At 45.0% G+C, this 24,282-nt stretch overlaps 1 protein-coding gene across 4 annotated transcripts in view; it reads right to left on the bottom strand.

Annotated features, from left to right (window-relative positions):
- LOC123592900 (stimulated by retinoic acid gene 6 protein-like) overlaps positions 1-24,282 on the bottom strand; it is a 63,582-nt gene that overhangs the window by 14,449 nt on the left and 24,851 nt on the right. For 3 of the 4 annotated variants that reach the window (XM_045468332.1, XM_045468334.1, XM_045468333.1), the window contains 9 exons: positions 23,831-23,906; positions 21,993-22,093; positions 19,166-19,296; positions 14,370-14,490; positions 12,760-12,805; positions 9,319-9,447; positions 8,910-8,980; positions 7,381-7,492; positions 2,350-2,503 (listed from right to left, as the gene is read on the bottom strand). In XM_045468332.1, the coding sequence (XP_045324288.1) occupies positions 2,350-2,503; positions 7,381-7,492; positions 8,910-8,980; positions 9,319-9,447; positions 12,760-12,805; positions 14,370-14,490; positions 19,166-19,296; positions 21,993-22,093; positions 23,831-23,906 (941 nt within the window). The remainder of the gene's footprint in view (positions 1-2,349; positions 2,504-7,380; positions 7,493-8,909; positions 8,981-9,318; positions 9,448-12,759; positions 12,806-14,369; positions 14,491-19,165; positions 19,297-21,992; positions 22,094-23,830; positions 23,907-24,282) is intronic. The other variant, XM_045468335.1, reaches the window with a different exon arrangement.

The following is a 24,282-nucleotide window of genomic DNA, read 5'->3' as shown; positions in this document are numbered from 1 at the left end:
TGAGACTCCTCATCTCGGGGTCGTGAGTTCAAGCTTCACACTGGGTATAGAGATGACTTAAAAATAAAATCTTTAAAAAAAAAAAAAAACTTGCCCAGAAGAGGGGTGGAAATGTAAACTTAAAAAAGTATGACTTAAAATTAGTATTGCTGAATTTAAAGATTAGAGTATGTTTGCTGAGTGCTGTACTCAGGGACTCATAAGGCAGAGCATAAATCAACATTAAAGGTGAATACAGATGTTTAAGGGCAACAATAAAATGTGGTGATAGGGAAGAAGCAGTATCTGCCCCAGTGTTCACATAAAAGGTAACTTTCCAACTACCCTATGACACAGCAATTACACTACACGGTATATATCCAAAGGATACAAAAGTGCAGATTTGAAGGGGCATATGCACCCCAATGTTTATAGTGGTACTACCAATAATAGCCAAATTATGGAAAGAACCCAAGTGTCCATAGACTGACGAATGGATTAAGAAGATGTGCTGTGTGTGTGTGTATATATATATATATATATATATATATATATATGTGTGTGTGTGTGTGTGTGTACATACACACATATATATACACACATATATACATATATATACACACACACATACGCATATACATACAATGGAATACTACTCAGCAATAAAAAAGAATGAAATCTTGCCATTTGCAACAATGTGCATGGAACTAAAGGGTATTATGCTAAGCGAAATAAGTCAGAGAAAAACAGATATGATTTCACTCATATGTGGTATTTAAGAAACACAACAGATGAACATAGGGGAAGGGAAGGAAAAATAAGATAAAAACAGAGAGGAAGGCAAACCATAAGAGACTTTTAAATAGAACAAACTGAGGGTTGCTGGAGGGTTGGTAGGTGGGCGGATGGATTAAATAGGTAATGGGCATTAAGAAGGGTACTTTTTGGGAGGAGCACTGAGTGTCATATGTAAGAGATGAAACACCGGGTTCTACTCCTGAAGCCAAGACTAGACTGTATGTTAACCAACTTGAATTAAAAAAAAAAAAGGTAACTTCCCATGTCACATGTATGAAAGGGAATTTTCTTCAAATAATCCACACTAGATCTATTTCTACTAGTTTACGAGTCTTAAATAAACATATCATTGGCAACACCTATTTCATGGCTTAAGGAGCACTTTGTATTTTATGGCCACTAAAAGTGCCACAAAGGCTTCTGGAAACCTTAGCACCCCTATCCAAGCCCCATTAAAATTTTTTTTTTAACATTTATTCATTTTTTTTGAAAGTGAGAGAGGCAGAGCATAAGTGGGGGAGGGGCAGAGAGAGTGGGAGACACAGAATCTGAAGCAGGCTCCAGGATCCGAGCTGTCAGCACAGGGCCCGACACGGGGCTTGAACTCACAGACTGTGAGATCATGACCTGAGCCGAAGTTGGACGCTCAACCAACTGAGCCACCCAGGTGCCCCTCCAAGCCCCATTTTAAAGATGAGGAAACCAAGGTGCAAGAGAGAGGACCCAACTTGTCTGATGACACAGAATTTACCTGACATCTTATCCAGGGCCTTTCTCAGCAAGCAAGAGGGAAGAACTCTCCTCCCTCTGTGGGCAATGGGCGCAGAATTAGAATGTTTTCAAAGAAAGCTGCTTTTTTAAGGTAAAGTGGCTGCTATGAGCAGATTCACATGTTGAAGCCCTAACCCTCAGTATGATGGTGTTTAGAGATGTGGCTTTTGGGATTAGTGCCCTTATAAGAGACAGGAGAGGGCCTGCTTCCTCTCCCTGCTCTCCAGCATCTGAGGATGCAAAGAGACGGCCATCTGGAAATCAGGAAGCAAGCCTTTATGAGACACCAGATCTTCTGGCACCTTGAACTTCCCAGACCCCTGAACGGGGGAACAAGTGTGTGTTGTTTCTGCTACCCAGTCTACAGTAATTTGGTATAGCAGCCTGAACTAAGCAGAAATTAAATCTGAACAACACAAATACATTTTTCATATAATCCTAAAGAAAAGCCAAGGCTTGCTGTTTTCTTTTTTCCAAAGTGAAAAATATATGATGATTTTAGTTGTTCCCACTGGCACCAGAACAAAATAGGCTATTTAAAATGAGAAAATTCTCAGGGATGTTCAACTCAGCCCCAAAGAGTTTTTAACAAAGTGGCCTGGGTCCTGACCCCACTGGCCTTCTAGTCATCCAAGGAGGCATAGATCCATTGTAACCCACTTTTCCTCCCAAACCGGTCACCTCATGCAGGTAGTAGCAATACTACAGCGATCATTATTCCAGGTGTGCACCTGCCACCGGTTGTAAGTCTTTTTCGCTGTTTCCCACACTTTCCCAACAAAGGGAGCGGGATGGTTTTACCTTTGCTGACGTTCATCAGCTCTTTCAGCTGCAGGATGACAGGGGTCAGGGTCCCCGTCTGGTTCATGGAGGCGATGTAGTTCTCCAGCTCCCCTTCAAACACATCCAGCTCGTCTCTCACATACATGAACATGCAGAACTCAATGACAATGAACTGGTGCAAAGAGCAAACATTTCAAAGTCTCACCTGAGTCCAGCCTACTATGTAAATAACATATGGACCTCTCTTTGGTTTTGAGGTCAAACTCTTTGAAGTTCAAAACGCATACAAAATAGATTCTGACCACTGGCTATACCAAGATGAGTTGGATTGTGACTTCTCCAAAGACATCTTTGGAGCCACCCCAAACTCTTTTCTGCACCCCACAGCATATAAGACTAAGTCCTACAACGGCTCAAGTCAGTCCTCAAACATTAATTACCTCAAAGTGAAATGAATGTCTAACTTTGAATAAGAAGTGACCTTGGAGACAATTCCAGCCATACCTCTCCCCACTCTCCTTCTTGCATCTTGGTGGTAACCACGTTGGAGAAAGTAGTTTGCTGTATACACGCCACACTTTCTCACTCCCATAACCCTGTCATCATGCCTTTATACCATCTACCACCATGCCAAAGCTTCTACAGTTCCTACTGCCATTTTACTTCATCAACCCAATTTTGTTTGTCTTTGTGCAGCTCAAATGCCACCATCTTCAGTCAGCTTCTCAATCTCGAATAATGCCCTAAACTTTCAGAGCACTTTCACCTCATCTTCGTCTCTCTTTACATGGCACATACTTCATACCACATCATATCCCCTTCTCTTAGACCATGGGTCTCTCCCAGGCCAAGACTCTGCTGAATCAGCTCTCTTCTCTCTTCCAGGTCTTAGCATGGTGCTTGGCATACAGTAGATAACAACTAAGGACTAAAGGAACACAATGATTCCAAGTCAATTACTCACGTTGCAGACAACTCCACTTGTCAGTTAAAATCCATTCTCCCCTTCTTTGGGCACAAAGCTGGACTACATTTCCCGGCCTCCCTTGAGGGATGTGGCCATGTGACGAGGTTCTTGCCCATGGAAGATGAGTGGAAGGAATGTGTGCTATTCTACAAGGGCACTTTGAAAACCTCCCACATGCATTTCTCCATGCACCTTCCCCTTCTGCTGACTGGATGCAGAGGGTGAAGGTTCTCGGGATAATGAAGCACAGGATGGAAGAATCTCAGTTACAGAATAACACATGGAGGACTGTTGCCCCCCAAACCTGAACACCTACTCAACATTGTTACATAGGCAAACGTATTTATAGTGTTAAGTTACTAAAATTTAGGGGTTTATGTGGTACTCCAGCATTACCTAACTCATACATTCATTTAAAACTTAATCATAGGAGGGGCGCCTGGGTGGCTCAGTCAGTTAAGTGTCTGACTTCGGCTCAGGTCATGATCTCAAGGTTTGTGGATTCAAGCTCCACATCAGGCCCTGTGCTGACAGCTCAGAACCTGGAGCCTGCTTCGGATTCTGTGTCTCCTTCTCTCTCTGCCCCTCCCCTGTTCATGCTCTGTCTCTCTCTCTCAAAAATAAACAAACATTAAAAACTTTTTAAAACTTAATCACAGGATTAATTTATATAGGTATCATCCAGAAGACAATATGGTCTTCCACTTCGATCTCTCCATTTTGACTCTCCTTTTGACTCAGACGTTTTACCTCAGATAACTTTGACCACATGAAATGTTTTGGCTCTGTGCTTAATAAAATATGAAAGTCAGAATTATGGCAACATTAAAAATTTTTTTGTTGAGAAAGCAAACTTAAATAACACACCTATACAAAAAAACATGATGATCACCCAAAGTCCATAGTTTATGTTAGGGTTCGCTCTTGGTGTTGCACATTCTGTGGGTTTGGACAAATGTCTAGTGACATGTGTCTACCATATAGTATCATACAAAGTCTTTTCACTGTCCTAAAATCCTCTGTGTTCTGCCTATTCATCCCTCCCTCTCCCCAATCCTTGGCAACTACTGATCTTTTATTGTCTACATAATTTTGCCTTTCAAAATATCACACAGTTGGAGTCATATAACATGTGATCTTTTCAAATAGGAATCTTTCACTTATTAATATGTATTTCACTTATTAATTTGTATTAATAATATGTATCTAAGGTCTTTTCATGGTTTGGTAGTTCATTTCATTTTAGTGCTGAATTGTAGCCCATTGTCTGGATGTACTAAAGATTATTTATCCATTCACCTACTGAAGGGCTCTTGGTCACTTCTATGTTTTGGCAATTATGTATAAAGCTGCTATAAACATCCATGTGCACGTTTTTGTGTGCACGTAAGTTTTCAGTGCGTGTGGGTAAATACCAAGCAGGGTGACTGCTGGATCATATGGTAAGAGTACCATTTGTATTCCCACCAGCAATGAATGAGAGTTCCTGCCAGTTCACACCCTTGTCAGCATTTGGTATTGTCAGCATTCTGAATTTTGGCCATTCTAATATTTTAAGGTACAGTAGTTGTTTTGATCGTTATTTTAATGTGCATTTTCCTGATGACATATACTATAGAACATGTTTTCATTTGCTTATTTGCCATTTGTATATCTTCTCTGTGAGATGCCTATTAAGGTCTTTGGTTCATTTTTAAATCGGATTATTTGTTTTCTCATTGTTGAATTTTAAGAGTTCTTTGTATACTTTGAATAACAGTCTGTTTCAGATGTGTCTTTTGCAAATATTTTCTCCTAGTGTGTGGCTTGTCTTTTCACTCTCTTGACAGAGTCTTTTGCAGATTAAAACGTTTTAATTTTAATGAAGTCCAGCTTATCAATCTTTCCTTCATGGTTCGTGTCTTTGATATCATATCTAAAAAAATCTTCACCACTTAACTATAGAAAACCAACTAGTGGTTATCAGAGGGGAAGTGGGTAGGGGGATGGGTGAAACAGATGAAGGAGATGAAGAGTACACTTTTCATGATGAGCACTGAGTAATGTATAGAATTGTTCAATCACTATACTGTATGCTTGAAATAATACAACACTATGTTTCCCACACTGAAATTAAAATAAATATATATACATACCTACATACAAACATACATTCATGCATAAATTCACTACCAGTCCCAAATAATTTGTAATGCCAAATAATAACAATAATTAATTTAATTAAAAAAATAAAAAGTCATCACCAAACCCAAGTTAATCTAAATTTTTTCTGATTTCACCTTCTAGGAATTTCATAGTTTTGCATTTGACATTTAGGTCTGTGATTCATTTTAAGTTAATATTTAGGAAGGTCTGTGTCTAGACTCATTTTTTTTTTTTTTTTTTTTGCGTGTGGATGTCCAGTTGCTCCAGCACCATTTGTTAAAAAGAAAATATTTGCTCCATTGTAGTGCCTTTGCCCCTCTGTCAAAGATAAGCTGACTCTATTTATGTTGGTCTATTTCTTAGCTCTCTATCCTGTCCATTGATTCACTTGTCTACATTGGCAACATCACACCATCATGATTAGGGTAGCTTTGTAGTAAGTTGAAATCGAGTAGTGTCAGTCCTCCAACTTTCTTCTTTTCCTTTAATATATTGTTAGCTATTATGAGTCTTTTGCTCTCCCTATAAACTCTAGAACCAGTTTGTCAGTGTCCACAAAATAACCCCCTAGTTTTGATCGAGATTGCACTGAATTCCAATATAGATCAATCCCAATATGTGTAGATCAAGTTGGGAAGTACTGATATCTTGACAATACTGAATCTTTCCATCCACGCATATGGAATATCTCTCCATGTATTTAGTTCTTCTTTGATTTCTTTTAACACAGGTTTGTAGTTTTCTTCATATAGATCTTTGTGCATATTTTATTAGATTTACATTTAAGTATTCCTTTTGGGGGGTTGCTATTGTAAATGATAGCTTCTTTAATTTCAAATTCCTCTTGTTCAATGCTAATACATAGAAAAGCAATTGACTTTTGTCTGTTAACCTTGTACCTTGCAACCTTGCTATAACTGCTTATTAGTTCCAGGAGTTGTGTTATTTTCAAGATTTTATTTTTAAGTAATCTCTGCACCCAACATGGGGCTCGAACTTAAAACTTTGAGATCAAGAGTCACACGTGCTATCAACTGAACCAGCCAGATGCCCCTTCAGGAGTTTTCTGCTGATTCTTTTGGATTTTCTACATACACAATCATGTCATCTGTGAACAAAGACATTTTTACTTCTTCTTTCCCTATCAGTATACCTTTTATTTCCTTTTCTTGTCTTATTACCTAGCTAGGATTTCCTAAGTAAATGCTGAGTGATGAGGGGAAACAGTCTTGCCTTTTTCCTGAGTTTAGTAGGAAAGTTTCTAATTTCTCACCATAAAGTATGATGCTAGCTGTAGATTTTTTTGTTCATATTTTTTTATCAGATTGAGAAAGTTCCCCTGTATGCCTAGGTTACTGAAAAAAATTATCATGAACTGGTGTTGAATTTTGTTAAATTTTTTTCCTGCATCTCTTGATATGATCATGGGATTTTTCTTCTTTTGGCTGTTGATGTGATTGATTACGTTAATTGCTTTTTTAATATTGTACCACGTTTGCATACCTGAGATAAATCCAACTCAGTTGTGGTGTATAATTCTTTTTATACATTGCTGGATTTGATTTGCTCCATTCCATTGTAATTCTTTAGATCCACCTGTCTCCAATTTCAGGGACAATGGTTTGTGCCATGACTTCTCTTATGGATCTAAGAACTGTTGAGTTTCAGTTTGTTCAGATTTTTACTTGTTAGGATGGACTGGCATCTTGCAAGCTCTTTACATGGAACTGACAACCGGAAGTCTCCATAAATAATTCAATTATATTTATTAGTTATTCACCATGTGGGTAAAAGTGTCCTTGGAGTAAAAATGGTGGTCAAAAAAATGTACTTCTTTTATTTACAGACTCAATTTTGACCCAGCTTTTAAAGAATAAGCCCTGCCCTAACCCCATCCCACTTATAAAATAGAAAAGGGTTTGCTTGGATCTACTTACAAGGTACAGGCATATGAAAGCCAACACAGTGGTTCCAATCATTCTGCTTGGGAACTGAAAGCAGGGGTCCCACTCATACACCCTGGTTTGGAACCAGGACTTTTTAGTCTCCCTGTGAATGAATAAATAACAGAAAAGAGAGGCTGTGGTTGGTAAACAAATGCCTGGTTCTTCTGAAAATAACCTCTGCTTCACCTTAGAATTTAGTGAAGAAAAAGAACATCCTGGTAGAGTCCAGTTTTCATTCTCCCCTTATTCTTAAGAACAGAGACTCAGTTTTATTCAGTACAGCAATTCACCAAACTAAAGGGCTATGGTTCCTGATCTCTCTTACAGCTAGAGTGACTAAGATTAAGCACAGGCCAATCAGATGTCACCAGATGTGGCAGTTTGGGGGAGGGTGCTGAGGTATAATTCACGCAGCTGGGAGGGACCCCATTGCCCTCTCTCTTTTCGCCTGCCTGCTGTCTGAAACGCAGACATGGTGGCTGATCCAAGCTGGAGCCCACCCCAGCATCTGTCTTGGACTGTGGACAGCCTTCATGATGACCGTTACTAAGAGCTGGAGCAGAAAGACAGATGACCAGTAAGTTCCCGTGGTGGGCAGTTCAGGGTCAGTATGAACTACCTGCCTCCAGAATTCTTTTATATGAGAAAGAAATAAATCTCCCTCTTCTGTGTCCCACTGTTATTTTGCATTTTCTGCTACATGTAACTCAACGTACTTCTAACCAAAGTACTAGCTTTGCCACTGTATGACTCTGGATTAGACACATCCCTTTTGTGGGGCTTATCCCCTTGTACACAGTGGCAGTGGCAGGGATAGGGTTGACCACTGCTTTTGCTTGGCCATGAGCTATGTCCCCTGGTATTGGTAACAGCCCCTGCACTGTTTCTCTGGGAACCTGCTCCCTCCCCTCAGTCCTACCGCTTAAGTGAGGCTGAACAACTTCCTAGTTCCAAAGATGAACATATGACAGGCTTAACGATCCATTTACTCTAATCACCTAGCCACAGTAATTGGTTCTGGGAATGCATGTGGTCTGATGCAACTCCATGAAACCCACTCATAGAAGTTTGGTTTGAATTACTAGAAAGGAAAGTTTCTCTTTCCTGTGATCTTAAACCGGGAGGGTACAAGCTTAGAGATTCTGAGGGCCACCACGGGGAGGAAGCCCACCTAACTACAGCGCTAACACAGATCAAAGCAGAGCTAAGAGAAAATGAGGAAACCAGCCCTGGTTCTGATATCAGTGAAGCCACTGGATCCGTCTGCATCGGAACCGACCACTTCTAGAGTTTTTAATTATGAAAGGCCACACGTTTGCTTTTTCTCTTTAATCTAGTTTGAGCTGAGTTTCTGTCATCAGCAAACAAGAGTCCTGACTAATGTGCCCATCCAGTCATCTCAGGGTCTCCCGCACTGTCCGGGCTCATCAACACTGGCACAAATACCTGGGTGGGGGGGGGGGGGGGGAGGAAGGAGGGAGGGGGACGGGGAGGGGGGAATGAAGCACAGGGGGGCTTACTGCAGGGGGGCCTTCCTCAGGAGCCGCTTGACATGCTCCGCCTGGTGAACTTCCAGGAAAGGCTTTTCTTCCTGTGAGAAAACAGAGAGGTGTATGCTGGGGCTCACAGATCCTTGTTAGGGTTTCGGTCCCTTTGACGGGTTATCGTCACAGAGGGCAGGAATCTGGGTAAAGCTGCTCTTTTAGATTGAGCACAGGGGTTAAGAGAGAGCCTCGACAACCAAACTCTCTGGCTCCAGGTCTGGCTCCGCTCCAGGCTGGCGACATGACCTCGGGCGACACAACTCACCTTTCTCGGTCCACGTCTCTTCATGCAGAATGGGAGAAGTAAAAATAGCACCTGCCTCACACGGCTGCTGTGAAGACTAGACCTGCCAGTGCACATACGGTGCTCATACTCAGTACTCACCATCTGCAGCTCCCAGCCCAGGTGGACCCTCAGCGACTTGACAAACATGTGAAGGAAGCGGCCCAGCAGGAAGGCCAGGCACAGCAGTGAGGGCCAGTAGAACATGACGGTCTCGTACTTCCCCAAAAACTGCAACAGAAGCAGAGCATGGAGCCTGGGCTCTAGGCGGGGCAGGGCCAGGCTGCCCGGGAAGCTGTGGACAGGAATCTGCCTGCCGGGCCCGCTCTCACCAAGCCCACCTTCCCAGGGCTTGGCGGTCAGTGATCAATGTTCTGCTCCCCCAGCCCCACACCCCCGCCTGAGCAGTGGGCCTAGAGTCCAGCAGCCCTGGGTGTGAATCCCAGCGCCCCCATTTTTAAAAAATTTATTTATTGTTTAATTTACATCCAAGTTAGCATATGGTGCAAGAATGATTTCAGGAGTAGATTCCTTAATGCCCCTTACCCATTTAGATGATCACCCCGCCCACAACCCCTCTAGCAACCCATTTTGTTTTATAAGAAGGGCTTTCACAGCTTTTTCTGATTAGTTATTAAATGATGCTTTTGGAAAATATATACAACAGAGAGAAGGAGAGAAAGAGGGGTGAGGAGGGGAGACAGAGCAGAGGGCTGCAGATGAGAGAGAGGGAGAGACATGTGGAGAGAAGGAGAAACAGAGAGGAAGGAAAGAAGGAAGGCAGGAAGGAAGGAAGGAAGGAAGGAAGGGAGGAAAGAAGGGAGGAAGGGAGGAAGGGACGGAGGGAGGAAAGAAGGGAGGAAGGGAGGGAGGGAGGGAGGAAGGGAGGAACGGAGAGAGTGAGGGAGGAAGGGAGGAAGGGAGGAAGGGAGGAAGGGAGGGAGGGAGGAAAGAAGGGAGGAAGGAAGGGAGCGAGGGAGGAGGGGAGGAAGGAAGGAAGGGAGGGGGGAAATAAGGGAGGAAAGGAGGAAGGGAGGGAGGGAGGAAAGAAGGGAGGAAGGAAGGGAGGGAGGGAGGAAAGAATGGAGGAAGGGAGGGAGGAAGGGAGGGAGGGAGGAAAGAAGGGAGGAAGAAAGGAAGCAAGGAAGGAAGGAAGGAAGGGAGGGAGGGAGGGAGGAAAGAAGGGAGAAAGGAAGGGAGGGAGGGAGGAAAGAATGGAGGAAGGGAGGGAGGGAGGAAATAAGGGAGGAAGAAAGGAAGGAAGGAAGGGAGGAAGGAAGGGAGGAAGGAAGGGAGGAAGGAAGGGAGGGGGGAGGGAGGAAAGAAGGGAGGGAGGAAGGGAGGGAGGAAGGGAGGGAGGAAGGGAGGGAGGAAGGGAGGAAAGAAGGGGGAAGAGGGTCCCATAACTGCCATCATGTTGGCAGCAACACAAGTTTCTGGGAATATGGGTCTCTCAAAATGGTGCTCATAGTTTTTCTACGATTTTAGTTCCATTTTAATGAAAGAAAAAAGTGGGTTTTTTCACTGTTTTAAGACAAACAATATTGTAGCTTATTTTTCACAATTTACTAGTTGGTTTCATGTTTTTTACGTTTCCAGAGTACTTGCCCCCATGGGGAGTAGGGTTTTGATGTTGTGATGTTTGGGTGTGGGACACAGACATGCTGAGATGTGGGGGCTCGTATCTCCCCTTCATCTTCCTCTCCAATATATGTTAACCACTTAAACATCAGATATCGCCACTGCCAATATTCCAGTGTCTTTCCTCTGTATCTACCCTTACATCTCTATCTGTTATAAATTGATATTATACCAAATACATAGGTCTGTCTAGATCATAATCATCTCCCCATGTGGTTATGAATTATTCACAAACATCACTTTTAATGCTGCATAACAGGACACTATTTAGATGAATCAACTTTAGAGTCTCTCCTAATATTAGGACATTTTAGCCTGTTCAACATCTCATTTTTATATCTAATGTTTCCATGAACATTCTTCATTTGAGAACATGAAGTGAAATCTTTACTATTACCTTAGTCTGGGTTCCAGTTCCATGATTTTTAACTAGCAAGTCCCGTTAGCCCCTGAGCCTCACTTTCTTACCAGTGAACTGTGGAGGTACTAACACCCTTCAAAGTGCCTTGAAGCACCTTGAACTATGCAGTAGTTAATTTGGGGGACTGAGCCTAGAACACCCAGCACACTGCGGTTCTTAACATTAGTGATTCTGAGCACAGAAGTGAGGCCCTGCCCTCTCTTTCAATTAACCATGAATGTTCTGAAGTTCAAAAGAACCCCGGGAAGACTGGAAGCTCTCCAAGACACCAAAGAAAATGCCTGTGATCTGGAATTTCGGGCACTGTGAGCAGAGTGAAGGAGGGCATCTTTTTGGGTAGAGGTATGCCAGAATGTTCTTAATCCCAGCCCAGAGATGCAGAGAGAAGTCCCAGCCCCCAAGTTCATTTTCCAGTCCAGCTCCCCCACTCTCCATCACGCCCTGTAATCCGCCAAGGTTACTCAAGTCTGGGAGAGGTTTTGGCAAGGCTCCTGGCCCAGGTGACCTCCTGGTGCTCCCCCTACCTGCCCAGTAACCCTTATAGATGCAGTGTGACTCAGTCTTTCATCTTTTTCCTTTTTCTGGTGTACAAGGTTAAACGGATGAAATAGTTTACCCCAGTTCTGAGGACAATGCATGATAAAGCTGGAATGTTCATCCAGTCTGAGACTTCCATTTTATAGACAGAGAAACTTAAGCTACATGAAGGAGTGGAAAGAAATGAGCTTTGGAGGGTGTCTGGGTGCCTCAGTTGGTTAAGCGTCCAACTTCAGTTAGGTCACGATCTCATGGTTTGTGAGTTCGAGCCCCGTGTCGGGCTCTGTGCTGACAGCTGGCAGCCTGGAACCTGCTTCAGATTCTGTGTCTCCCTCTCTCTATGCCCCTCATTAAACATTAAAGAAAACATTAAAGAAAATTAGGGGTGCCTGCATGGCTCAGTCAGCTAGACATGTGACTCTTGATTTCGGCTCAGGTCATGATCTCACAGTTCGTGAGTTCAAGCCCGACATAGCACTCTGCACTGACAGTGTGGAGCCTGCTTGGGATTCTCTCTCTGCCCCTCCCTCCTTCTCTCTCTCTCTCAAAATAAATGAACAAACTTAAAAAATTAAAAAAAAAAAAGAAATGAACTTTGTAGTCAACCAGACCTGGTGTCAACTCTCAAATCTGTTATTTCTTAAGAGTTACTTAATAAACTTGGGCCTCAGTTTCCTCACCTGTAGAATAGGTCTGCTGAGAGGTTCCCTACCTCGAGGGGCTGCTGTGAACATCAACTGAGAGAACATCTGTCTGTGAATGAGCATCCTGATGAACATAAGATGCTATGCAAATGGAAGCATCATGAATGGCTCCAGCTCTCCTTTCGGTCATACGAAGGAGCTTGAGGCCCAGAGAGTGGCAGAGGCTTGTCCAATGTCACGCAGCAAACTGGTCGTGGTGATAGGACTGAATGCTCTAAACATAGTTCAGCAGGGACTCACCTGCCCATGGGGACACTGTATGATGTAAAGGATGGTGACAGCAAACCTGTAGGACAAAAACAAGGCTTGGAGCACTGTGGTCCCTCCCAGCACAGCCCCTGGGAAGAAGCCCAGATCCCATCAGCCTGGAGCTACCTCCTCTTTTCTTACTCCTTAGGAGGGCTGGTTGCCAGGCCTCTGTGTACACCCCACCCAGACTGAGCACCCTATTTGTGCCGAAGTGCACGCACCAAATACACTTAACATGTCCTTGTATAGGACACAATGCTGGAATCCATACAGCGGAGCAAAGACCCTGAGTGATCTCCTCCTCCCTGCCCTCATCGGACCCCAGAGAGGGAAAGGAATTTGTCCAGAGTCACACCCAGAGCCAGGACCAAGGCTCAGGTCTCCTGACTGGTGTTGATGCTCCTTCTGGTGGGACTGGCCTTGTCTGGAAACACTGCCCTGAGGAATGAGCCTCAAGGCTTTAGCCCCACGAGACACACACTCCTGGCCATAGTCAAGCTTGATTCATCTCCCAAGATGCACAAGCTGCTGAGTGATTCCCACCACCCATTCGTCCCCAGGTCAAAGGTTTGTCAGAGGCCGGAAGATGGTATTACCCCAGGTCTAACCCCAGATACCCTCTCTTTTAATTTTATAAAGCAAGCTGTTTACAAACTTAAGAATGGTAGCCATGGTGTGTCAGGTGCTGGTGAGCCCCCTCCAGTGGCCCACACACTGGGCCGGAGGACCCCTGCCTCACACAAAGTGCTGCAGCAGGAGAACCAGCTCAGTAAGGGGGACAGGGGCTAGAAAGCAGAGTGCTCGTGGGAGGACTCAGTCAGCAAGGATTCCTGGGACCGGCTCCATGCTGGATCTGGGGCCAGTGCTGAGAGCACAGAAATCAACAGGAGGGTCAAGAAGTTCTCCATCTGTGGGGTTGGTGATCCATGAAGGATGAGCATGGATCTGTCAATGGACCAAGTCAGGGAAGATAACCCACAGGGGAGAATAACAACATATAGGCAAAGAGGCCAGAATGCATGATCCACAAGAGTCCGTCTTGTTCTCCAGTGTTTTCCCTGGCCCATAGCAGGGATATAACGGCATGTTTGCTGAGTGAATAAGCAGGTGGATGAAGGAACGCAGGAGTCTGGTGTGACTGGAGGTGTGTGCTAGAGACTGTTAGGGATGGACAGACAGGGGAGGCCAGACTGCAGTGGCCCCAAATGCCAAGTTAAGGCACATGCACTTTCTCCTGGGCTCCCAGGGGAGACATGACAGCACAGAGAAGAAGCGTCCAAATGGGTCTCCTACATCCCCCAGTGGGACCGTGGGCAGTTGACAGAAAAATAAGTTTTCTACATCTCCGACTTCTGGAATATTCTAACCGCGAGTGGCCTGTGAAGCAGAAAGAATGCCTGACCTCCTGCAGCCTTACATGCAGTCCCAGGGAGACGCCACTGTGGGACCTGGGACCAGTCACTCCACCTGCCCATCCTGGGCCTCAGTTCTGGGCAAAGTCACCCCCCAAGGGGAGCTCTCGGGTCACCTCCAGCCCTTTGTCCAGAGTGCAGCCACGGCAAAGGAGTCACAGGAGGGCAGACACGCAGCGTCCGTCTTACCAGATCAGAGAGTAGCTGAAGCCAAGGATGGAGCTGACCAGCCGGAACTCCGACGAGAGGCAGGCAAAGAAGGGGAAGTGAGACAGGCCGACTTCCATGCCTCCAATCAGAAGCACAAAGGCTGGGGGAGACAGGGCCAGAGATCCTGTGAGTTCTCTTCTCACAGGCTCAGGGGTGTTGCAACAAAGATACAGGGCTTTACGCCCACTTCCTGTCACAGGTCTCAGGTCCCAAGGAGGTGAGTGGACAAGCCCCAGCTCGGTAAAGAGGAATGGACAAATGTCTTTCATTCTTGCAACAGACCCTTCCTGGGACCTGTTCCACGCCAGGCCCTGGCTAACTACTGAGATGAAGAATATTTGGTCCCTGCCCTTGGCTAGCTCACACTGTGATGTGCAGAGACAGGCCCCATAAGTGGACAAACAGCAATCACTGAGACTAAGGCCACCATAGCAACATGAAGAGTGGTGATGTGTGTGTGTGTGTGTGTGTGTGTGTGTGTGTGTACAAAACTTGTAACTATCACATACTCTCTAAACGAGGCAGTGATAAGATTCATTCTGCCACTGACTAGCTCTCAGAGGATCTAATAAGATCCAGGAAAACCTACTCATGCAAGAGGATCTTTACAAAGTGCCTGCTTTGAGCTGGGCCTGGGGCCAGGCACTAAGGCTGCAGTTGGAATGAAGAAGCCTCTTGCTTTCTGAGGTGTTTACAGTCCAGTAGAGAAGACAGGGAGGAAGGTGAGTGATGTGTTAACAGAGGCATATTCAATCTGCTGTGGGGACAAGGAGAGGAAGCCACTGACTTCACCTGGGGTCTGGGTCGGGGAAGGGAAGTGGTGACATACAACAAGGCCAGGAAGTATAAGCAGGAGTTTGTAAGATGGAAAGAAGAAGGGAAGGGAGGGCGTTCCTCACTCAGAGGATGGGAAATGGCTGGTTGGGGCTGGTGAGTATTTATGTGACTGTGAGGGGTGGGAGGCTGGCAGGGAAGGACGACATGGAAGGAATACTTTCTGTGAGGATGGAAGCCATGACAGTATCATCTTGTAATCTGCCAGAAGTGCCTCTGCCCTAGAAGCAGACAGAGCAACTAGAATGGCACAACCCACACCTGCAGACAGCATCTACAACAAAGTCAGGTCTCGAGACCATTTGGTATCAACACCTGAAGTAGGAGGAAGCGGAGGAAGGCCCAAGAACAGAAGAACCCCAAACTGCCAGGAGATACAAGAGACCAAAGCTGCAATACCCGGACCGAGCCGCCCGTGGAGGCAGACAAGAAGACTCCAAGATGACAAGGACAGGAACACTAGGAGCTGGGAAACAGGGGGTCCAGACAAAAAGCAGAGGCAAGAGGCAGACTCGGAAAGTATGAGGATGTTAGGAGGATACATCTATATAATCACTTCATGAAAACAAAAGAGAGGAATCTAGAGCCACGAACCAAGAAATGATATTCTGACCCAGCTAGATGCTCAACAGCATTAGTCTTTAGGGAAATGCAAATCAAGACAGTAATTAGATACTACTTCACCTGTACTAAGATGGCTATAACTGTTTTCAAAATAGAAATTAGTGTGTGAGGATGTGCAGAAATTAGAACCCTCACACACTGCAGATCAGGGTCCAGAACAGAGTCCAGAAACAGACCCATACTTATGGAGCCAATCGACGCTGACAAAGGTCCAAAGGCAATTTTGTGGGCAAAGGACAAGTTTCTGAAATAAGCAGTGCTGGAAAAAATGGAAAACCAAAGGCAAAAACAAAAAAAACAAAACCAAAAAAACTTCAATCGATACCTCACACTACATGCAAAAAATTAACTCAAAATGTATCACAGACCTAAAAGCAAAATATCGTAAGACTATAAAACTTCTAGAAAAAACATAGGAGAAAATCTAAGTGATCTTGTATTAGGCAAAGATTTCTTCTATGACACCATAAGCGTGAGCCATAAAATAAAATGAATAAATTAGATTTCATCAAAATTTTAAGGCAACTTTTCAAAAGAAATTGTTGGTAGAATGAAAAAACAAGCTACAGACTAGGAGCAAATGCAATTCTCACGTCTGATAAAGGACTCGTGTACAGATTAAAGAACTATCAAAACTCAGAAGAAAATAAAAAACCTAATTTTTATAAATAAGGAAAGTGATTTGGACATGTCACCAAAGAGCTACAGGGATAGCAAAAAGCACATCAAAATATGATCAGCATTACCAGTCATGAAAATGCAAATTAAAACCACGATAAGACATCACTACATCCCTCTTAAAATGGCTAAGATTAAAAAGACTTTGTCTACTCATTTGGTATTTAGATTCTACATATGGGTGAAATGATATGGTATTTGTTTTCCTCTGACCTATTTCGCTTAGAATAAATACCCTCTAGATCCATCCATGTTGTTGCAAATGGCAAGATTTCATTCTTTTTATGGCTGAGTAGTATTCCATTGTGTGTGTGTGTGTGTGTGTGTGTGTGTGTGTGTGTGTGTATAAAACATCTTCTTTATCCATTCCTCTATCAATGAACACTTAGGTTGCTTATATTTTTGGCTACTGTAAATAATATTGCAATAAACATAGAGTGCTTACATTTTTTCAAATTAGTGTTTAGATTTTTTTGTTTTATTTTAGAGAGAGAAAATGTGAGCAGGGAAGAGGGGCTGAGGGGGGTGAGAGAGACTCTCAAGCAGGCTCCATGCTCCATGCAGAGCCTGCTGCAGGGCTTGATATCACAACTCTGGGATCACAACCTGGGCCAAAATCAAGAGTCAGATGCTCAACTCACCAACCCAGGCACCCCAACGTTTTCATTTTCTTTGGGTAAATACCTAGTAATGGGATTACTGGGTCATATGGTAGTTCTATTTTTAATTTTTTAGGAACCTCTATACCGTTTTCCACAGTAGCTATACCAGTTTGCATTCCTATCAACAGCGAATGAGAGTCCTTTTTTCTCTACATCCTCACCAACATGTATTATTTCTTCAACAAACAGCATCAGACCTATATTTACAGAGAACAAACTGATGGCTGCCAGAGGGGGGTGGGGTGGAGGGATGGACAAAATGGGTAAAAGGGACTTCCAGGCTGTCAGTATGGGAATGAATAAGTCATAGGAACAAAAAGGCACCGCATAGGGAATATAGTCAGTGATATTATAATAGTGTTGTACAGTGACAAATTACACCTCCACATTTGCGGTGAGCAGAGCATAACAGAGAGATGTTGAATCACTGTCTTGAACACCTCAAGCTAATTTAACATTGCATGTTAACTCTACTCAAATTAAAAAAAATGTTAGAGAGACTGACAACAACAAAAATGTAAGTAAAAAATAAAAAGACTGACCACGTGTTGCTAAGGAGAGAGAAAAACGGGAAGTCTCACATAAGTGATGGTGGTAATCTAAAATGGAACCATTACTTTGGAAAACAGTTTGACAATTTCTTTAAAAAGTATGATCTAGGGGGCGCCTGGGTGGCTTAGTCGGTTAAGCGTCCAACTTCCACTCAGGTCGTGATCTCACAGTTCTGAGTTTGAGCCCCGCATCGGGCTCTGTGCTGACAGCTCAGAGCCTGGAGCCTGCTTTGGGTTCTGTGTCTCCCTCTCTCTCTGCCCTTCCCCGCTCGTGGTCTGTCTCTGTCTCTCTCTCAAAATATAAATAAACATTAAAAAAAATTTTTTAAGTATGATCTACTACATGATGTGTACGATCCAGCCATTCCACTCATAGGCACTTACCCAGGAAAAATGGAAGCACAGCTACACACAAAGATTTGTACACAAATGTTCACAGCAGCTTTATTTGCAGTAGCCAAAATCTGCAAATAAATCAAATGTCCATCAAGAGATGAATGCGCACACAAATTCTGATTTCTCCATATAGTGGAGTGCCACGCAGAAGAAAAAAGAATGAATTTCTGGCACACGTTAAATATGTATGAATCTCAAAATAACTATGCTGTGTGAAAGAAGGTCACACCCGTACACACACACACACACACACACACACACACACACACACAAGTACATTCTGTATGATCCCATTTATATAAAATTCTGGAAAAAGATCAGTGATGAGGGTAGTGAGGGTAGTGGGAAGGAGAGATTTCAAAAGGGGACAAGGAGACTTAAGGGGCTCCTTATCTTGATTGTGGTAATGATTTCATGGATATAAACATTTGTCAAAATTTATCAAATTGTATACATTAAAGAGGTATGTGGTGGTATATCATTTCAGTTTTAATTTGCATTTCCCTAAAGACTAATGAGGCATTGGTAGGTATTTGATCATATAGCTATGGAGGCCCTGAGAGAGAGCCGGGCTGGACAGAGAGGTTTGGAGTCATTGTATTAGGATGGCTGAATCTGTAAATTAGAGTTGATCCTTCAGGGAGAACATGAGTCATGGGGAATGACGAGACCTCAGGCCAAGGGACAAAGAAGTAAGCATTGTTCTGCGAGGAGGAATCCTACGGCTTGTTGATATCAAGAAGGCAGCAATGGCTAAGACTTAGGAGAGATTTTTGGGGTAGGTGATGGTGAACCTACTTTCTGAGCCTTTGTTCTAAGTCTAAAGGAGCTCTGAATCTCACTGGGGGAAAGCCCCATAAATAAGCTTTGAGACCTGGTGGGCTAGGCATTTTCCTGGGGCAAGTAACAGGTGGGGAACACTGACTGCTCACAAAGTTTATTTCCTGATCCCAGGGAACCCCGGCCAGGCAGTCTCTGAGAGCAAGACTTGCCATGACAAAATTCCCAGCAGGTATGAGGCAGCCCTTACCTTGTGCCCACTGAGGGATATGTAAGGGCTGGTACCCTTCTGAGAACAAGAACATGACTTTATTGGCTGTGGCCCCAAAGGCGATTCCATAAGACCATCGGTTTCTAAAGGTGCCCACAAAGTCCAGAGGTCTGTGAACAAGAGAAACAGCTTGTGAGGCCAGAGAGTGGCTCATTCCCACCAATAGCCTCCAAAATAGCAACCCCACCCTGAGGCGGGATTATCGGGTAGCAAATTGTTCATTTCAGCTGACATTGTCTGAGGCCCTCGGTGCCAATTCTAGGGGTAGGCATGGATTCAGGGTACTGAGGTGAGGAAGACAAAAAATCTTTGCCCTTGAGGAGCCTTAGGGGAAAGGGTGTGGGGAGGGGGACACAAGCAAGGACACCAACAGCCATGACAACAACAAAAAAAATGGGATGGGTTTCATTTATGAGAGACACAAGCAGTATGTCTCGAGAGATCAAAATGAGGAGTATGTCCTAGACAGGCTTGGGGAGCCTGCCCCATACCCGGCCCCTGTGAGAGTTCCAATATCCCTGGGAAGGTCTGGGACTCATTGGCTGTGCTGGTTCCACGCAAGCGTCCCTTCCTGGCCACAGCTGATTGGACCAGGGGTGACCACCTGACTTTGGATGGGCCAATCAGACGCCCGGTCTCGTATAAGAGTTTCACACCCTGAGGACATGAGCCAGTTAGCTGTTAAAATTCTGTTCTGGAAAATCATGGCAAGTTGGAATCAGAGTCAGCGCTAGAGGCAAGTGGAGATTTTAGGGAAGCAGAAATCCTAAGTCATATTATAAAGTCAGACAGCAGAGAGGACAATAGTAAAGTGGTGCTGAGGGGCTCCTGTGACACAAGGAGGCACAAATAAAATCAGTCTCCCAGAGATGCCCATCTCAAAGTTCCAGTTACCATGAGGCCGGCCTTGCCAGTTTCTGTGAAATCTCTGTAACTTTACAAAAATCCTTTCTTTTCCTTTTACATAAACAAACTTTACAGGATAGCTGTTTCTTCTTCTGACCAAAATACTTTGTCTACATCAAAGTAAGCAATCACATTTGGAAAGAAGAGAATACTTTCCCATTGAAATGCCATCTGATGTGGCTTTGATGAAAACTCAGGATGGCACTGGGGAGCTACACGTGGAGGTAGGGATCTGGAGGCAGGATCTGGATCTCACCTCATACCCCCTTAGTCTTGCTCATCTTCACTTTCAAGGCTCAGCTCAAGGAGCACCTCTTCCAGGAAGTCCCCGCCCCTGCCATTACTCTGACCACTTCCAGCAGGCCCATCTAGCTCCTGCCTTGCTGTGTCCCCCAAGCACTAAGTGGGCATGTCTGTGTTTTAGCATGCCCCTCTGCATTGTTGCTTGTCTAGGAAACTACAAGCTTCAAGGGGTGGGGACCTAGCACAGAGCCTTGAAAAGAGTAGGTGCTCACTGCATGTTCGTGGACACCCATTTTGTTGAAGTGACCTGCATTCAATCAGTCCTCCCTGTAGTGCCTCAGAAATAAGTGAGACTGTTTACGTATCTTTAAACAGATGGCAAGCCCCGCTCTGCTCATGTCACAGAGACACCGTGGGCGGCAAATGAAGGGCTGCTTGACAAACGGTGGTATGCCACACACATGTGAGGGGCTTTTAATGAGTGAGGGGGGTGGGCTGGAACTACTCAGAAAAGCAGGGGTTTTGATGGGAAGGTGGCCAGGGAGCAAGCGAGTGGTGCCATTGTCAACTGAATTCAAAGCAGTTTGACATGACCCATACAGAGCTCCCACTTCTTAAGAAGCCCTGCACCAGGCCCTGCAAGTCAAATGCCCAGGGCAGAGTCTGCCTCTGTGTCCCAACCAGTGTGGCTCAGACCTGGCAGTTTGGGAGAGGCTGACCCCTCCAACAGGTGATATCCAGGATGAGTCTGCCACTCAGAACTGGTACAGGCGGTCCCTGGACATTGCAGGTGGATTTGTCACCCTGAAGCCCTAGGTCACCGCTAGACTTGGTCCTGACACCATGGTTTCCTCTCCCTTCTCCAGAGCCCAAGGCTGAGACTTGAACAGGTTTACACACATGAGCCTGCTTAGGCTATTGTGCAGGGGAAATGAGAGTAAATAGGAACCAGACCTCAGTTAAAGCTCTTGTCACCTATTAGCTGTGTGGACCTGGGCACGTCACTCAACCTCTCTGGGCCTGAGTTTGTTCATCCATTACATGAGGATAACAACCTCCAGCATGCTACGCTGGCAAGAGTGTTCATCCAAGTAATGCAGGCAAAGCAAATGGTCCAGTGCCTGGGTCACAGTCACCATGTGATAACTGCTATATGCGTTATGATCATGATTATCATCAATCATTGAAAGTGAGGGGGCAGAGATACAAGCAATTAGAGCTTAAGAAAAAATGTGAGAAGGGGTGCAGAGACTCAGAATGGCAGAGCCAGAAACCGGCCCTGAAGGCACCTGGTCCAGCGGGACCTGCCATGCCAGCACGAACGTTTGCTGCTGCCAGTGGCCGACCAAGAACTCTCTTCCTCCTGCTTCCTGAGGCAGCCATAGTGCTGACTTTGGGAAGGCCTTTTCCATAGTGAGCTGAACCTCCTTGAGACGTTTTAATCATATTTGGGCAGCCGTGGGTGCTAAGGCTGCAATGGCTTGGATGTCAATTCTGAACCCCCAGAGCTTGGCTGGGGTGAGGCAGGGAGGGGAAGGAGCGGTGGAGATGAGGCAAGGCTGGGGAGGTAATGGGGTGTTATCCTGGCCTTATAATAGGTGTTGGCCCCAAATACAGGGTGCCCCATGCTGTAGAGATCAGCCTTAGCTCAACTCACATGATGATTCCAAAGCGGTTCCCCAGGAGGTGAGAAGTATCATCTCTCTGCTTACGGTGCTCTCGTCTTTGGAGAAAGGACAAGACCAAAATGATGAAAAGCTACAGGAAGAGAAGATGAGAACGTCAATGGGCCCTCCCTGAAGGAGGATGTGTGGGTGAGCAGAGGGCTCAGAGTGTCTGTGGCTCCTCAGAGCCCAGAGTCAGGGAGCTAGCCGCACACGCCCTTGAGCTTCCAGAATGCTTTGTACTGAGCTTTCCTCTGTGTTGCCCTGAACAGGTTCAAATTTAGTCTCTCTCACATATTGACTAGAAGAGAGACCCAGCTTCTCCAAGCCTCAGTTTCCTCACCTGTGAAAAGGAGATAACTGTCACACTGCAAATCCTTCTTTCCTTTTTGCTTTTTGAGAATTCAATCATATTCTCAGTCACTTGATGCCCTTTTTCTCTTCCTTTTACTAGAAACTTCCTGAGAACTGTCTACACTTGCTGCCTCTATCTCCTCACTTCTCATTGCTCTTCAACCCCCTAACCTGGCTTCTCCTTCCTGGCTTATCCATGGAAAGAGCTATGGCCAAAGTCGAAGAGCCAAGTTCCTGGCTTATCCATGGAAAGAGCTATGGCCAAAGTCGAAAACTACCATGAATCCACTGGAAACTTCAAGCCCAAATCTGGCTTGATCTCTCAGCCGCATTCCAGTGTTGACCACTTCCTCCTCTGAGAAACACCCTGTTCCCTAGGCTTCCATCAACAGTGCTTTTCTGAGTTTTCTCCATTACCTCTCAGTCTCCTCTGCTGGATTATTCTTTATTCCACCACTAAAGTCGGGATTTCCTCATCATTCAGTCCAAGGATCACTCCTCTTATTAGCAGATCCTCTCACCCATGTCCATGCTTTCAATGGCCACCAATGCCCACAAGACTCAGCTTGACTCTTCAGCCCAGACCTTGTCCATGAGCTCCCCAACTATTCATCTAACTACAGAGTTGGCACTTCTTAAATTCAGTATGTCTTAAACGGAACTCACGATTTGCCTCCCTGCCCTGTCTTCATCCACCCCAAACCCAGATCTCTTCTGGTTCTCCTTAACTAGTGAATGACAGACACTGCCATCCTTCTGGCCATGCAAGTTAGAAACCCACGTTGTCCTCAACCCCTCCTCTCCCTAGCTACTCTATCCAATGCATTAGCTAGTCCTACTGTCTTACTCCCAAACATCTTGAGCTGACCACCACCCATCCAGGATGAGCTAAAATCTGAACCGTCTCCTCTCTGGCCCACCTCCACCTTGATCCCCACAATGCAACAAGAGTGATCATTTCAAAACAGAATACTGATCACATAAGCTCCACGCTGGAAAACTCCAGTTACTTCCCACTGCACTTAGAATGCAGACACCACTCCTTCACACAGAGCCCCAGAGGGCTCCACCTGGCCCAGGCCCACTCACCTCCCAGAAAACTCTACCTCAGCTCTCCACTCCAGCCACGCCAGCCCTCTTGGCTCCTCACACTCTCCGTTCCCCTCCTCCACAGGGCCTTTGCACATGCTCTCCTCTCTGCTTGAAAGGCTCTTGACTACATCTTCCAACAGACCTCAGCTGTCATTACTTCCTTAGAAGAGCCTTTTTTGAATCCCTAACAAACCAGTGTCCTTGACTGTTCAGCCGTTAAAAGCCTTCCTCCGCCTGTTTTTTGGTGCATAATATAAGAAAGCAAGTCAAGGAAATTCAGTTGATGTCTCTCTGCTGACCTATTCAGGCCCTTTGGGGAGTCTGTGTATGGGAGGGACCCAATTCCCCTCCTCTCTGCTCCTTGCTCTCCTCTGCCTTTACTTACTGATGGGATGAGGGAGTAATGGAGGAAGAGCTCCATGTCCACTGAGCTGACACAGGTGCCATTTAGCTGCCTGGTTCTGAAAAACAGCCAAAAAACACATTCACACCATCAGTCACTGCTGCAGGCATTGACCCATCAGCACTGAGCATCACTGTCAGGAGTTCGGCTTATTCACCACTAAGATCATCTTATCTTGTTTTTTGAAAGAGAGAGAGAGACAGAGAGAGAGAGGTGGAGGGAGAAGGGGGAGGGCCAGACAGAGAGGAGAGAGAGTATCCTGACATAGGGCTCGATCTCACAACCCTGGGATCACAACCTGAGCTGAAATCAAGAGTCAGATGCTTGACTCACCCAGGCACCCCAATCATCTGATCTTTGTATTTGTTATTTTATTTTTATTTTTTATTTATTTTTGAGAGAGAGAGAGAGGAGACAACAAGTGGGGGAGGGGC

Source organism: Leopardus geoffroyi, chromosome D4 (genome assembly GCF_018350155.1).
Source record: "Leopardus geoffroyi isolate Oge1 chromosome D4, O.geoffroyi_Oge1_pat1.0, whole genome shotgun sequence".
In the NCBI taxonomy this organism is placed as follows: domain Eukaryota; kingdom Metazoa; phylum Chordata; class Mammalia; order Carnivora; family Felidae; genus Leopardus; species Leopardus geoffroyi.
This window is presented reverse-complemented; position numbering and strand designations above follow the sequence as displayed.